The sequence below is a fragment of the Gavia stellata genome, chromosome Z (assembly GCF_030936135.1).
Source record: "Gavia stellata isolate bGavSte3 chromosome Z, bGavSte3.hap2, whole genome shotgun sequence".
Lineage (NCBI taxonomy): Eukaryota > Metazoa > Chordata > Aves > Gaviiformes > Gaviidae > Gavia > Gavia stellata.
In genome coordinates, this window is record NC_082637.1 from 13,866,596 (window position 1) to 13,883,515 (window position 16,920).

At 35.6% G+C, this 16,920-nt stretch overlaps 1 protein-coding gene across 1 annotated transcript in view; it reads left to right on the forward strand.

The window, feature by feature from the left end:
* SPEF2 (sperm flagellar 2) overlaps positions 1-16,920 on the forward strand; it is a 64,849-nt gene that overhangs the window by 33,519 nt on the left and 14,410 nt on the right. Inside the window, 9 exon segments of the mRNA XM_059833990.1 lie at positions 593-701; positions 1,497-1,654; positions 3,836-3,975; positions 5,448-5,575; positions 5,680-5,818; positions 9,922-10,059; positions 12,534-12,694; positions 13,556-13,739; positions 14,539-14,704. Coding sequence (XP_059689973.1) covers positions 593-701; positions 1,497-1,654; positions 3,836-3,975; positions 5,448-5,575; positions 5,680-5,818; positions 9,922-10,059; positions 12,534-12,694; positions 13,556-13,739; positions 14,539-14,704 — 1,323 coding nt within the window.

Here is a 16,920-nt window from a genome sequence, read left to right on the forward strand (position 1 = left end):
GTTTATTTCATAAGATGTAATATGGTGATAGAAAGAGTCAAAAGAACAATAAAAAAATCAGAAATCTATAAAAAATGGTTTATTTCTAATCAGTTAAAGGGTTTTTTGAATTTAGAGAAGAATCAGAGAGAGAATACCTTGTCTTCTGACGCAGAGGAATAACTGCCCATTGTGAAAAGGAGTAGTTACTTCAAGGAAGATTGAGATTAGACTGGGAGAATACCTTCTAACTGTTAGAATAGATAAGCCTGAAATAGTCCACCCACAGGAACGCTCCCTCTCTACAACTGGAGATTTCTTTGACTGCAAAGCATCCACCAGGAAATGTTAGTGCTGTAATTGGCTATGCATTTAAACAGAGGAAGAGGCAAGACACTGTCTTCAGGTCCTTTCCAGGTTAATTTTATCTTTCTGTGATTTTCTCTGACTCTTCCTTTCTTTTAGGAAGTTTGGTACCCAATTCTTAAATGAAGAAATGTAAGATCAAGGAACACTGAAATTTTTCTTTTAATCATCATCTTACTTGGGGCAAATAACTACCTGCATAATTGCCTTTTTCAATATATGTTCATATATGCTGTTTTCCACACAGCAGATAAATCAAAGTCATCTCAAACTGAACAGGAGAACAACAATCATAATTCAGATGGTGAAATCCTAGAGGAGAAGATTGGCTTAGGCAGGGACCAGGTGCTACATAGGTATGTTGTATGAAGTACAAAGAAGTTGCTTCAGCCAGATATTTACTCATGTAATGAATCTGAATCTCATATGTGATCCATGATAGTACTGATATGCCTAATGTTAAGAATTTTCTTGGGAGTTTCTCTAATGTGGAGCCTAAAGAGTACTTTCATTTTTGGCACAATATAAATAATCCTAGAAGATAAGAATTGATGTGGTTTGCTTTTCCAAGGTATTCTTGCAAGGAGAATTTATTTTTTCAGATATGTATTGCATGAACCATAGGTATACATATATATATCTCTATGCATACATATATCTAAGGTATGTCATACATCATCTGACTGCCGTTGAGTGAAATGCACTTGATTTGAGTTACAGATTTTCTAAAATGGTATCTTCTGCTTTTACATTTATAAAAGAAATTTTTTTTTATTCAATCATTAGATGTTCAACTTTACATAAAGAGCAAAATCAAGAACAAGTTTTGTTTTTAAATATTTGATATTAACTATTTCAGACTACTATATTATTAGTATTGTTTTAGTTGTGATATAAGAAAGTAGGTTTAGCTTGTGATAAAAAAGAGTAAGAAATATATAAGATTAGTTAACTGTAGGATTTTGAAAATTTTCCTATATTAAAAATGAAGGGGTTGATATGGATGGAGTATTATTTTGCAAAAAATATGCCTGGATTTGTTTTAGTATAAAATTAGATGGTCTGCTTTTTCTTTTGTTTATTCATTTGGGGAAATGTTTTATTTTCCATTAGTTAGATTTTAATTTTATACATTAATATGATATTTGTAGAATTTCCGGCTTTCTAGACACGTGGCCAGAATTAGAAAAATGGTTTTCAGTCCATCAAAATATTCTAGTGAAAGTCAATGCAGAGATAGAAGAAAGTCTTGTGTGCGAAACAGTGAAGGAAATTATAATGGAAGAAATTGCCAAAAACCAGAATAGAAGTAAGTTTTCTTGTTCCTACTTTCTACAGTTCGGTAAGACTTTGTTCCTTATAATTAACACTAATAATTAATGTACAAAACTATATGGAAACATGCATTATCACTGGCCCTGCAAGGCTTTGGGGATGTATGCGTTAGTGACAACTGCACCAGAACTCTGAACTTTTGTGTTGTGTTTTTACCTTTTCAGAGGGTATGGACCAATTGCACATGATTGTAAAGATCATCTGAGAAAAATTTTTAAAATATTTAAAGGAAAGTGTCAATTGGATTTATTTAAATTCCATAAAGGATTACTAAATTCAGTTCTTTCTTCCTGGATTAAATATTACAGCTAGTATCTTCACCATATCCGATAGCATAATGGTATAAAAAAGACTAACTTGCCATTATCAACATATATTCATTTATCAGCAGCAGCTTAAAAACATGGATAACTTGGAGTGGTTTTGACATGTGTTTTAGTGCATCTTTATTCCATTTTTCCTTTTAATCACCCAAAAGGAAAGAATAATTTAAAAATAAAAAAGAAGAAAATATGAAGTATCCAGGGGAAAAGATGCATCAAGTAAACCAGGATTAGTAGACTTCTGAATAACCATGTTTTTGCTTCAAAATTATTACAAGAAAGTCTTGATGTGTCTTCTACCACCAAAAAAAAAAAAAAAAAGTATTAGCTTGAAAAGCATTTTTAACTGTAAAAGTTTAGACCACTACTCCTGCACAAGGTTTCCAGTTCATGAAAAATTCTTGGAAATATCACACCTGACAGAAAACTGGATGGAGCATTTTCAAAGAACTACCTGGTTGGAATTGGTTTTATTATGTGCGTGATATAATTCATAGCCCTGCTGGAGTCAGTGGCAAAATTCCTATTGATGCAAATGGAGTTGAGATTTTCCGGTTAGAATCCAGCTATCTTGTAGAAGTACTTTATCCCTATGGAGAAATAATCCCAGTGGTCAGATAATAGTGTCTAATTTCGTATTTATGTTGATAGATTCCAAGCTGTCCTTCACTATTCAGTTTATATAAGCAGAACAGAGGTATGAGAATGTATATTAATTAGTCAGACATCAGTAGCATTCTGGGAGTGACATGGTAAAGCTAAATCCAGAGACTGATTCTCAAAATATTTCGCAGAAGCTGAAGGGGTTGGAATATTTTATGTGGCCAACAGTTTTGTTCTTTTTATAAACTTAAATCAGGAGAATGATAGCAGTTTTTCCACTGAAGCACCCAGCAAGGCAGTGTTTTTCGGAGGCATATTGTCACACTTAAAGTAAAAGAAAACATATCTATTCTTTAAATGTTAAGCTTCTTTCAAACAAAAAGGCAAGACTGTAATAACAGTGGTTTAATGCAAGACTATTTATTTTCTTTGAATATTTTCAAATCCACAGGAAAACTGGCCAGAATTCATGCACATGATTCTGAGTAGTTAATTAATGTTAACTTAAAAATCTAGTTGTTTTAGAAACCTTCTATGGTCACTGAGGAGATGCTGATATGTTTCCAGAGGTCCATTCAGATCCTAGCGTTGAATCATGCTCTGAAGCTGCTAACTACATTCAGTGTTATTTTGCTATACTATAGGTTAATAGGGTTAGTTTTTCACTTTTTTCTTTCTCTACCACGTTTTCTGTCTCTCTTTTTTTTCCCATCCAGCTTCTCCTCAGAGTGAGGTGTATTTTCCATATTAGGCCAGATTTAGCTCAATTTATCTCTTTCTTTCTTCTTCAATGTTTGTTTGTCTTGATTCACTCTTTCCCAAGTTTAGCATGGAAGCTGTGTTTACAACTGTTCTTTCATTAAGCAGGGAGTCCTTGAAATCATGATAGTTATAATGAATCTCAGAATTGTATCAACACTGGCCTTGGTTTACCTGGTAAAGAATTTGTTTCATATGCATACATACTGATTCATTATCTGCCTGTTTCTCTCACAGTGATGGTTTTAGAAAAGTATCAGTCCTGCAAAGTATAAGTTTAACTGGAAAGTGATTTTATAATTATGGCATCACTGATTTGATTAGTATATTTTTTGATGAACAACACCTAGGTAATGAAATATTGAATCTGTTCTGTTATTTTGAACTTGTCAAAGTAGCATAGATGTCTAATTCTGTTTATTGATACTTAAGATACATTTGAAGGTACTAATTGTATGCTCATATACAAGGGTCTGCTCAAGAAATATCATCAGGAAAAAATCTTTTACCGGTTACATGTCGAGATCTGCTTCCTCCCATTCCTGTGGCACCACTGCCAATTGAACCAGGATCAGATGAATGGATTTATGTAGATGAACCACTTCCCAAGGTACACTCATTCATGATTAAAAGTCTTAGATATCAAAGTATATGTTTTTCTCAGTATTTTATGCATATTTTACCTAAACCTTTTGTCTCATTGCACATTGTTTTCTTTAATATTTTTCAGTGAAAGGTACTCTAGTACTGTATTATAAATATCTAAAAAAACAAATAACAGGTGCTACTAAAATATATAAAATAAGGAAACACACTTTAAAATTTTGAACATTGTTTTTTTTTCTAAATTCTTCACAATGATGATGAAGAATAGCACTTGGATGCGAAAATAGTAATACTTTTTAACATTATGAAATACTAGCATAGACTTACTAGTTCAGTTTCCTGTCTCTGACAAGGGCCAGCTGTGGATCTCGTAGAAAGAATGTAAGAATGGGGAGAGTGTGCACTGATCTTTCTCCTAGAATACTTTTTTCTAACGTGTTTTCTCCAAGGACATCTTCATAGTTTCCAATGATCTGAAATGTAGAGGTTTCCTGAGATGACTCTATATCTACATCTTTGTGTTTAGTAACTCTCAATAGACTTCTCTTCCTATTACGTCCTCTTCTGATTATGTCTGGTTGCTTTTTTTGAAGCAATTTACTTTTTGGTCTCCATGATATAGCTTGTATAATTATGCTTATTCTGAAAAAATATTTCTGTCTCTTTCCTTTAAACCTGTTGTTTGCTTGGGTCATTTGATTACCCTAGTTCTTGTATTGTGAGATACAGTGAAAAATAATTCTGTAATTACCCTCTGAAGGTATTTAGGATGTGACAGGCATTTATTACATATTCATTTTGCTCAATGTTGCTTTGCTTCTCCAATCCAGTCATAATCTGTTTAACTGTCCTCATGTAGAGCAGTTCATATGTTCAGTCATGATCCTTGCCCTTCTGTCTGTCTGTTCTACTTCTACTGTAAATTTTTTTATATGGGGAGCTGGGACTGCATGCAGTATTTGAGATGTAGATTTGAAGGGTGCATACTGATGGTTTGTATTTTATTCTGTAATTCCTTTCCTAATATTTACCAGTTTTGCCTTCATGACTGCCAGTAGCTCGCATATGCTGGGTTTCCTCTGGCCATGGGCTTTATTTTGCATTTCATGGCCGTCAGTCAGACTAATGTCACTTTTGCAACCCTAGACAGCTTAGATTTTTAGCAGCTTGAACAGTAAGTACTCACCTGGTATCTTCACGTAGTTTATGAGTATATCCAAAACCACAGATATTGGAATTTCCCATTCATTTTGAGTACTGCCACTTTTTTCCCAAAGAACTGCTCAGGATAAACTATATGCTGGTAAAGTGTTTATAATCAGTTGTAAATAGTTGGAAATCAAAAGAAATACATAGTGAAAAAAAATCAGTAACATGATTTCATGAAATAGTCTTTCTTATATTTGCTAATCTTACAGCTAAATGGGTTACCAAGAAATATATCAATTAATTTTGATGTTTTCAAAAAATTCACAGGAGATACCTGCGTTTTTAGTACCTTACTGGGAAATGGTAGAAAATGCATATGTGAATACCATCAAAACTATACTTAGATGTCTAAGGGATGAACAGCACTCTGTGATTTATTACTTAGCAGATGTTAGGTGAGTAGAAATAGTAGCTTATTACATTAATATAACTATTTTGTATTTTCCTTATGGCATTCTTGGTCTTTTAACACCAAAATTATTTTTACCGTACCTTACAGAAAAAATTTCCAAGATTATTTGAAGCGTCCTGATCTTAAGCAGGAGTTTGTATCTCAGTGGCAATCAGATTTTAATTCAATTGCTGATGACCTGCGAGAAGATGAGGAAACAAAAGCAGAACTACACCAAAGAGTTACTGTAAGTAAGTGGCAAAAGTTATAACATACCCTAATGTATTATTTCATTGTATACAAGCTCAATGTAACATGAAGGATATAATTATTTACATATTTTTCCTTTATACCAGTCCTCTTAAACTATTGCACTTCCTCTTGCATATAAAGTGTTCTTCACAATTATTTCTCTGGTGTTTGGCCATATATTTCTTCTGTCTTGTTTCTTTTTTTTAGGTTATACTGTGGTATTCTGGCTCATTGTAAAATAAATATTCCTCTGCTTTCTTTTTCTTCACGTTTTATGGTTTTCAGACATTTTACTCACGAGTTTGGACATTTCTGTCACATTCTAACAAATCTTGGCAGTTTTTCCATAAATGATATATGGTAGTGTATGTTTTCTAAAACTGATTCATGCAAAGTACAGAGAATTTCTTTGAAATGTTTTGATTCAGGTAGATCTTTGCTAGGTCACACATGTCCTGAGAGTTCTTCACAAAAATCTGTAAGAGTAAAGGTCCTAACAAGTTCAGAGACAGATTTAACATAGGCAGGAAGTAGAGCTGTCTTTGAATTTATCAGATTCCCATTTCAGAACAGACATGATTTTTAGTTGAAGTTGTATCAGGAAATGCCCCCAGAGAAGGGGAAAAAAATGCTAGCAACATTGTTAGTTGAAGGGAACACTGCTGGAATCATGGATGAATTCACTGAGACAGAAAAAGCATTGGACCTCCTTTTCTATAGCATTATTTCAGTAGAATGAAGTAGAGGACTTAAAAATCATCACCCATATTCCTAATTTTTACTAAATGGTATTATAAAAAGACTGGAATCCCTTTGTCCTATATTTTAGAAAGCTAAAATTTAAAATATTTGGCCTTTCACTCGTAACAGAAATCTGTGTTTGACATTGTCCATTTCAGATTAGGTTAAGAGGAGGTGACAGTCCCATATGATGCAGTGAGACTCAGATACTGTGCTAAGGCAGTAAGTAAGGCAGTTTGGAGTAAATATATGATTTCCAGAATTTCTGTTTCTGAATGACCCATTCTAGTCCTTGTGGATCCCAAATCTGTGGGTGAATGTGAAGATGATACTTCCTCGAAGCTTTTAAGCCCTGCCCATTGTACCTCCCTGAATGTGAGAATTCTGTCATCCATCCTTCCTTGATGCTAGAAAAGGAAAGAGAGGAAATAAAAGAGTGATAATCTGTGGAATGTTTTTCTTCAAACATTTTCAGCTTTCCCAGGCTGCTCAACTCTGTCATCTCAGCTGGACCCTTTCTGAAACACTACACTGGTTTCAGCTGTGAAACCTGAAAACCGAATATCTTTGATACCAGGTGAAAAATGTAAAAATCCACCCCGTTTTGTCATGTGTGAAAAATTCCTCAAAGGCCTGAAGCCCAAAGGGCAGCCAGAGGTTTGGCATTCTAAAGATCCAAACTCAGAATCACTGTGGATAAAATACACTTCAGCAGCCCATCTCTGTTACACTCACTGTCTTTCAGCAATTTCTCCAAATTCCCTCTCACTCCATTGCTGTCATCGAACATGGTCAGTCACTTGGTCCCACGAGTTCTCTTGTTCCAGATAGGAGGGCACTTAGCACATGCATCCATTTTTTTCTTTTTTTCACCCATCTGAGTACAAGGAGAGAGAAGCTGCTTCACTTTGAAAAGAGGGAGTGGTGGGAGAGAAAGAGACACATAAAACATGCTTTTAGCTTCTCACAGAGGAAGATACCTCATTCTCTTCCTCTCCAGTTATCTCCACTGCTTACAGTAAATCAAAACTGTGACTTGAATAACATAAGGACAAAGAAGAAAATGCTCCTCCTTATGTGTCTTGGGAAGGTACTAGAAAGAGCTGTGCATCATTTTATTCAAAACATCAATTGGTTTGTTTGTATAGTATCAGGTTTATGTGGCAAGAGTTTGGTAGCAGAGGGTCTGCAGAGGTGGCTTCTGTGAGAATACGTCAGGGGCTGCACCCATGTCAAACAGAGCCACTGTCAGCCAGCTCCAAGACGGACCTGCTGCTGGCCAAAGCTGAGCCAGTCAGTGACGGTGATGGTGCCTCTGTGATAGCATATTTAAGAAAGGGTAAAAAAAGCTGCATGGCAACTGTAAGAGAGGAGTGAGAAAATGTGAGAGAAACAGCTATGCAGTCACCAAGGTCAGTGAAGAAGGAGGAGGAGGAGGTGCTCCACGTGCCGGAGCAGAGATTGCCCTGCAGCCTTTGGAGAAGACCATAGTGACGCAGGTTGTTCGACTGCAGCCCGTAGAGGATCACAGTGAAGCAGATATCCACCCTGCAGCCCATGGAGGACCCCACACTAGAGCAAGTGGATGTGCCCTGAAGGGAGTGGCAGCCTGTGGAGAGCCCACACCAGAGCAGGTTCCTGGTGGGAACTGCAGCCCGTAGAGAGGAGACAATGCAGGAGCAGGTGTTTTGGCAGGACTTGTGGCCGATGGGGGACCCATGCTGGAGCAGTACGATCCTGAAGGACTGTACCCATAGAAAAGACCCATGCTGGAGCAGTTCTTGAAGAACTGCAGCCTATGGGAAGGACCCACATTGGAGAAGTTTATGAAGGACTGTATCTGATGAGAGGGACCCCACTCTGGAGCAGGGGAAGAGCGTGAGGAGGAAGGAGCAGCAGAGACAACGCATGGTGAACTCACTGCCACCCCTCATTCCCCATCCTCCCTGTGCTGCTTGGGGGGCAGGAGGTAGAAGAGTCAGGAGTGAAGTTGAGCCTGGGGAGAAGAAGGGGTGGGGGAAAGGTGTTTTTAGTTTTGTTCTATTTCTCACTATTCTGCTCTATTATTAATTGGCAATAGATTAAATTAATTTCCCCAAGTTGAGTCTGCTTTGCACGTGACAGTAATGGGTGAATGATCTCCCCATCACTATCCTGACCCACAAACTTTTCCATCATATTTTCTCCCCCTGTCCTCTGAGGAGGGGGAGTGATACGGAGCAGCTTGGTGGACACCTGGCAGCCAGCCAAGGTCAACCTACCTCTGCAAAACAGATAAGTTGTATGCTTATATCTTTTTTATTCAGTAGCATATCCTTACACGTATATTCTACAGTGTGGACAACCATGAATATCTGATAGCCTTCACCTTGGCTACCTTCTATCTATGCCATCACTGATACATTAGGTAGCCGAGGGACTACTCATTTGTCAGCTTTCCTGTGGCTTTTGTCCAACAGAGGACAACTGGATTTGTCTGAAGTCTTTGGACAGGGGGAGAGAAACAAGATCTGACATATTAGGCGGAGACCAAGACCTAGTGAATATGAAATCACTTATCACCTGAGGCCTAAGCTCCTCATTGCAGGGCTAGTAGTCTGGAACACCTTGTCTCTTTATCCTGAAACAGGTCAGGTGGGTAGAACTGCTTGGAGCCTGACAGGCAGCTCATCTTAGCCTACTTTAGCACTGCATTTAACAGCACTCTTCCCATCGCCTCTTATTACCTAGGTCTGTCACATATTTCCGTGCAGAGATGTGATGGGGAACAGAGGGTTTGCAGGCATGTTGTATGCTTAATAGGTCTGTGCTGTCAGTGAGCCACATAGTGCTGCTATTAGATATAGTCACTAGTTGAAGAGCCCTTAGTTATAAAGAATGTTAAAGAAAAATGGCACGGAGCTATCCAAATTGGAAGAATACTTTAACTCTGACATGATTTTCTCAGAACTTTTCATATTGCACATCTCCTTAGAGTATTCTTCTTATAAGTGTATTAGTTAGCAAACCATTCAAGTAGAAAGTTGTTGGGGCAGTTGGGAGCTTAGCTATTCACATTCTCACGTCTTTGTCTAGCTTAGATAGGTCTTCTCTGCCTGAGGAAAACAAGGCATCCTACACATTAATCTCATACTTTTGTATTCTTCTGCCTGGCACATTTGTAAAGCTACTTTCTGCCAGTTCTCTGTAAGCACGTGACTTGTTGACCGGGCTTTGACATTTGTAACAACAAAGAAAAAGCCCCAAATGGGAAGATGCCCTATGCACAGGCAAACATATAATTTTTAATAATAAATATAAAAAAGCTATTTAAATTTTCTTTCATAGTTATTTCTTTTATTTGATTTTGTGTTTTAGGACCTAAGAGATCTTCTCTGGGATATCTGTGATAACAGAAGGGAAGAAGCAGAGCAGGAACGTACTGATATCATGAATGATGGCTGGTTACTAGATCATAGGGGTATTGCAATGAACCACTTCTTTTCACTTATGCAGGTATGGATCTACTACGGAGTTTGCAATGGAAGGGGACAATGATTTAGATTTGGAGGACAGTAAACCTCAGAGGAATTTCATATGGTTAGCTCCAAATAAGTGAGGGATTGAGAATTAGATAAGCAAATGTTCATGCCTTTTCTGAATTTATCTAGAAAGTTAAGACACAAAAAGTAGATGAGATTCCATACATTTAACTGTTTGGCAGGCAGAAAAGCTTAAGAAAAATATCATTGTTATTGTTTTACCCCCCAAACTTTCTATCTGTAGTGTATAGTGCTACTTTCTGCAATTTTATCATTCCAGTGAATCATACGAGTTTTGTACAGAAATGTTAGAGCTGTTTATCCTTATGTGATCATATTTACATCGGCTTTTAATTTACAAATGACATAATTCACTGCTGTTGTAGACCCACTTGCTGATAAGGTTGTCCTGTATTTCCCATATCACAAAATTACTTCAGTTGTAATTTTACCAATGTGGCCTGAAATTTTACCTACAGACTGAAAAAAAATTGCAAAGAATGTTTCTGACAATGTGATGTCATTTGTTGCTCTTGAGCAAATCTGTTCAAATATGACTCAGCTTTCACGCATCTAACTTAAGTTTTCAAGAGACTGTCTTCAATTAGTTGGCTCTCCCCTCCCCCATGTTAAGCCTTTCCTGTCAACTCAGCCTGACGATTAATTACTTCAGATCCTGAAGTAAAGTAAGATTTCCCTGTGACTGCTGGTCTAGGTGCATAAATTTGGTTTAGGGCTGGATTGGACTGGAATAGACTAGACTAGACTAGGCTTTTCTGTAAACTGAGAAACCATCCTGTGAAAGTTTCGGCAACTTTAAAGAAGACAATGAAAACAATGCTTTAAACATGTCCCATGTGATGCTAATCTGGCTGAAAAAATCAGGCCTAAGTAGTTTAGGGTGGGCTTTCTCCCTTTAATTCTCTGTGTTATTTTTATATGTTTAATAAACAAGGGAACTAGTCTCTTATCTCATATGAGTGTTGTGGTAATTTAAGTAAAGTTTGTGAAGTAGTCAGTTGCTATAGTAAGCAAACTAGTAACTCTGTTTTCAAAGAGCCTAAATAATGCCCTAAATAAAGACTTAAGGCCACCAACTAAAGAGAGAGGTCGAAATACCAAATAACTGCTGACTAACTGAACCACATTCATCCTGTAATTATGATATTTACAGGACCGAGTATTAAAAAAATACATCTTTACTTATATGCATAAGGGAGCCAAATAAAGTAATATTGCTGAGCTTAAATCTTTTCTTTTTCTCCTTGTATATTCACGTACAATTTTGCAATCCTGACTGTTTTCTAGCAGAATTTCATGGATATGTATGATGCAGTCCAGAGGAGATTCACTATGAATCTAATTTCATCTGTCTTGTGTGGATATGCAGAATAGCCATTTCAAATTACAAATACATGTATTAACCATATATAAGCCTTTATTTTCCTGAAGAAAAATGCAAAGGAAACCATTTTTACTCTCTTTACTTTATATATACTCCCCAAAATAAATGAATTATTAATGCTAAAACTACAGAACTAGAATTATAATAACTATATGTTATGGCTTTGTTTGAAAAGCAGCCAAAAATAGGCTTCTTTGGTCTTGAGTTCTCCATCTGTGGGTTTTTCTGTGGGAAGGTACATATGTTCCCCAGGTGGCTCTGTTACTGTATAAACACGTAGGTTTGTATAAATGCCGTTTATCAGATTTCTTGCTACCTCTCTGTGTACACACTGTTATACTAGAAGATATTTTCTCCTTAACTTATGGATAAGTGCTGGTTTACACCACAAAGGTTTTATCCTTCATTTTGTGAATGTGGTTTTGTGCATTTTCCCATGAATATTTAGTACTGTTTTGTCAGTTAGAAACTAACACCATACTGTATCAATAAATCAAAACATGACAGGTGTTAAATATTTTTTGAATCTTACTTGATTCCTTCCAAGATGATTCACACAAAAAGATCTTCAAGACACTTAAGTGTGTAAAGTCTGTAGATTTCTTTGGTGCAGAAAAACTATATTTGTTTTTAAAATTTCCTCCATCACTTAACCCTTTTTATTTTATGCTATTAAGGTTTTCATTTCTTTTGATCAAAAAGATCCCTATATTTTGTTGGTACCTGTATACTTGCTACTATAGAAATATATATACATCAAAATATATTGTAATTAAATTTAATGCATCAAACATTATTTATTGTAAATAATTGTTCCTATTCTAGCAACTAAGATTTTTTATTAATCCTTAAAAATACCAGTGTGAAGACATTATAGATGCAACTAGAAGGATGCATTGAATACACTATAAATTTTCAAATTTGTTGCATTCCCTCAAACTCTTAGGATTTAGTATTGCTTCTGCTATCATGTATTTAAAAATGTAACAGAAATCTGTTCTGTCCTGTTTTGAATTGCAATCTTTTTGCCTTTTCTTCGTGAGGTTGAAGTGGATCGTTTTCAAGATACAAAGAGACTTCTTCATGACTATTATAGGGCAATGGAAGGAAAAATCCCAACAGATGACGGTCAAGATTTTACTAGACTCCCATTGTTAAATATTATTGATGTAGAGCAGAAAGAAGATCAAAACAAATCAAGAAGGTAGAAATGCATTATTAAATTATACAAGTATCAACAAATACAATGCACTGATAGTGTTGTGGGGGTGTGTGGAAATACATCTGTGTATATTTCAAAGGATGGGGAAATAAGAATTTTTAACCAGGGATTATATTCAAATGATGAATCTTGAATCATCTTATAGGTTTAATTTATTCCTGATTTTCTACTGATTTACCTATGTCATTTTCACTAATGCATCTCTGAATTACAAAACATTTTAAAAGCTGCCTTAGAAAGAAATCTGCTATAGGAATGTTTCCTGCTTCCTTCTGTTGCTGACAGTTTCCAGAAATAATCCTCACATAACTAAGTTAAATATTACTATGGAACATTAACAGATTTAAAATTTGCACCAACAAACATAATTAAATGGGTTATGTAATGACAAATGTAAATCAAAGCAGCCTACAAAGATGCACAGAACTGAATGCCATGTTAAAAGGTAAGGGATGCCATCAAATAATTTCACAATATAGAAAATGCTGTCAATAATGGCACTTGCTTTTTTAAAATACTTACAGTTCATTTAGAAAATATCTATCTGAGTAATGAGGCTGAGCTTCTAGCCCATGTAGAATATATCGGCAGATCACACAGTCATTTGATGTAGTTTTATCCATCTATTATTATTCCTTAGCTTCTGTAGTTACATTAGGCCATTTTCTTGTCATCCACACATTTCACTACTTTTGGTCACAAGGAAAATTCATCCCTTTTCTGTTGCTATGGCAAATTTTGAAAACAGCATTCTCATTCTCTTAGCATATTCTCCAATGTAGTTATAAATTAACACTTCATATAAAGGGGCGTGTGAATTATGCCTTATATTTTATTTTTAAGGATTCCTCTAGTTTCTTGGAAACTGCCTTCACCAGAAACAAACAATACCAAGTCAAAAAGCAAGGGATCTCTACAGAAGAGTGCTAAGGATGAGAATTCTGAAAATGGAGTGGCCACTTTTGGGAAAGATGAAAATCTTATTACTGATACCTGGCAAACAGCAGTAACAGCAGTATCAAATATGGTAAGGAATGTTTTATTTACTTAAATGTTTCTGGATTGGACAGTCAAAGCCTCCCATTCAGTAGGCAGCCTAAACACACAGCCTTTTCACTGTGTATCTCAATTTCATGCCTCTTGCTCCACCACTAATATTTCCATTGAATATGTTTGCGTTTCTATGAGGAAAAGTTTGGAATCTGTCTATTATCAGCACCTCAGTATTTATAACTGACCCTTTCATTTCATTACTGAGAGAGATAATTTGAATGTTGACTCTGTATGTCTACTTCTTCCACAATAAACTCTCCCCTTATCCCTCAATAGAAGCATGAGAAAAGGGACAAGTTTTATCCTGTGGTGCAATGTTTGCTCAAACTTTTCACAGCTTCAAAAGCAATGGTTACATTCTTTTTTATATATAGCTAAAAGTCAATTAGGTGGGCTTCTCAAATGTTTGGTTTCTAGGTTCGCTTTTTCTTTACTTTTTGATCATTTTAAAAGAAGCTAATTTCTGCATCCTTACAGTGTAACTGTAGTCTTGCTTTGCATGCTGTTGATTCTTGTATTTCTCACTTTTTCCTAAAGTACAGATAATGGGTTACAAGAATTAAAATCTCTATCTCTCTGTCTTGCATTTTTGCTGTAGAATTTTATTTTTGATAAATAATCAAAATGTAATCAATTTAATTAGTTAAAATATCTCCTTTGTTTTATTTATGTGTGTATGTCTCAGCAAGTACTTTCAGCAAGTATAGACTATTTAAAACAGTAGTTGCACAGTGTTGATACTATGTACTTTACTGTGTGTGACTGGTGTCAAGGTAACAGCTGAAATACAGTCTAAAGAAATGGAGGAAGAAAAAGAACGTCAGCAGCTAGAACTGAAAGAACATTTGAAATCTTCACAGACACTTTCAGGCAAAGCTACTGGGAAAGATGCCAAAGATACCAAAAAGCTTTCCCCCAAATCAGCTACAAAAAAGAAAGGTATTTGAAATGCAGACTTTGTTTTAGTAGTGCTTGAAATTACTAAAATGTAAATACGTCAGTAATACAGAAAATCGTAAGCCAAGACATTTAATTTGGATTTAATTTCTCTTTTGAAATGTCAAATGTGATGTATCAATGTGAAAAGCTGGTAGTGATAAAGGAGTGCAGAGGCTTTTGAATGGCAATTGCATTTATTTAATCACGTGTGTTATTATTCTTATTACGTAGGAATAAATATTCTAAATAGAACCTAGAAAGTAAATATTAATTTTTCTCCATGTGCTGTTTTGGAGTTGAATAGAACTAGTTTATCAAATTAAATAAAATTCCATTAAATTCTGCCTACTTTGCAGTCATAAGTCAAAATATTTCAAATATTAAAATAAAAGTATTGGAATAGAATGGATAAATTATCCAATACCCCAAGATATTTTGGAATTAATTTATCAGCCATATAGTAGCATGGATCTCTCAAGATCTGTCATTTTTATATATATCTGTAACATGGTGTAAATAAAGAACATAAAATCTAATGGCATACGTAGTCCTAAAAAAGAGCAGACTCCCATTGAGGTAGATCTTGCTCATAGGCTTGGCAAGAATATGTCCAACCAGGTGAGAGTACAAAATTTGTTTGCAAAAGAAAAACAGACCTAAATACCATATTTCTTTAGCCTAGCAATTCAGGCAGTCTGCTGGAAGGAATCCTGGCATGCAATGCTGTTTATACATTTTTTCATAAATATTTCCTTGAGCAGGTAGTGGTTTAAGTAACTTCCACTTCTTTCTGCAAAATGCCATACCTCCAGCAGGAAGCAAGGCTAGTAGCCTAAACTTTGTATGTTTTGTAAACACATTCTACATAGCAAGAGAGTGGCTTAAGCCCTGCGGGTGTGAGGGTAGCCTGAAATTCAGGTACTCCATTTCCAAGGGAGAAATCTGTAACTGCAGAGTTATTATGCATAAAGTGGCTGACTTTTTTTCTTTGACAGACATTTTATTTGCACTGTACTCAGTGTTCTCTCTCTGGTTAATTCTGCTAATAGTACCGTGAACAAGTATAGCCCTGCAATTACTTAACCACATGGATACCTAATTTGTGAGCCCCAGGGAGCCTTAGGTGTGTGCTTAGCATCTCAGACCAGCCAAGAGAGTAGCAGATTTTTCAGATTTCTGGAAAAGTTTTGAGATAAAAAATTCATCAGCTTTCACCTATTGTGTGCTAAGTGGCTAGGTTGGGGTTTGTGGATTGCTTCTTGGAACTAAATCTTTGTTCAGACCTGGTACTAGATGACTTACCTGAAATCACAAAACTGTAAAGTGACAGAACTGCAACTAGAACTCAGCTGTGCATTCCTCATTGTGGAAGATGAAGTATCAGCTGATGTATCTGTAGCTGAAGTATAAACTTTGATTTCATGCCAAATACAGTATTACTGTAGTGCTCCTGTAACAGAAGAATTCCCTAGAAAACAGCTATAGGCTACTGACTGAGTGATACAACTTATTACGTGTGATTTTCTAATTTCTAGATTTGACTGTTTGCTTTATGTTGACCTTATGTATCATGCAGATGCCATTATTTTTTTCTGTAACAGCTCCATCTGCTCTTCTTCTAGGACAAAGCAGTTACAAATATTTTAATATTTTTGAGTAATTGTTGAAGTGTTGTGACTGCAGAATTTCATGCAATCTTTAAAAACATGATAAAATACCTTTACATAGTCTGTTCATTGATACCTAAGTTAAAACAAGCTGCAAAAGCAGCTAACAATGATTTAGAAAGACATGAAATAACATACCTATCTTTTTTTTTCTTCTACATATTATGATTTTTTTAAAATAGCGTTATTGTTCTTTTCATTGCTTTGATGGTAACCAATGATATTTACTAACATAGCACTTTTACTATAGTTCGCTAAAATTGAATTTGCTCCAGAAGTGACAGCTATCATTCAAAAGAGGTTTATTTATGTGCTGGTTGTAATAAATCGGTAGATTTTAGGCTCAAAGAGGATATTTTGACCATCTAGGATCACAACAGAGGCACACCTACTCAGTCATGATTCTCCATTCAGAAATACATTTTAGGATGTTATTTCACCAATTTTAATACAATTGTATATGCTGGAGTAATTTTATGCAGTGTCAATCTTAGCATGTCTTGCAGATGTAAACCACATTTGAAGAAATCTAAATATGTTATGCTGACA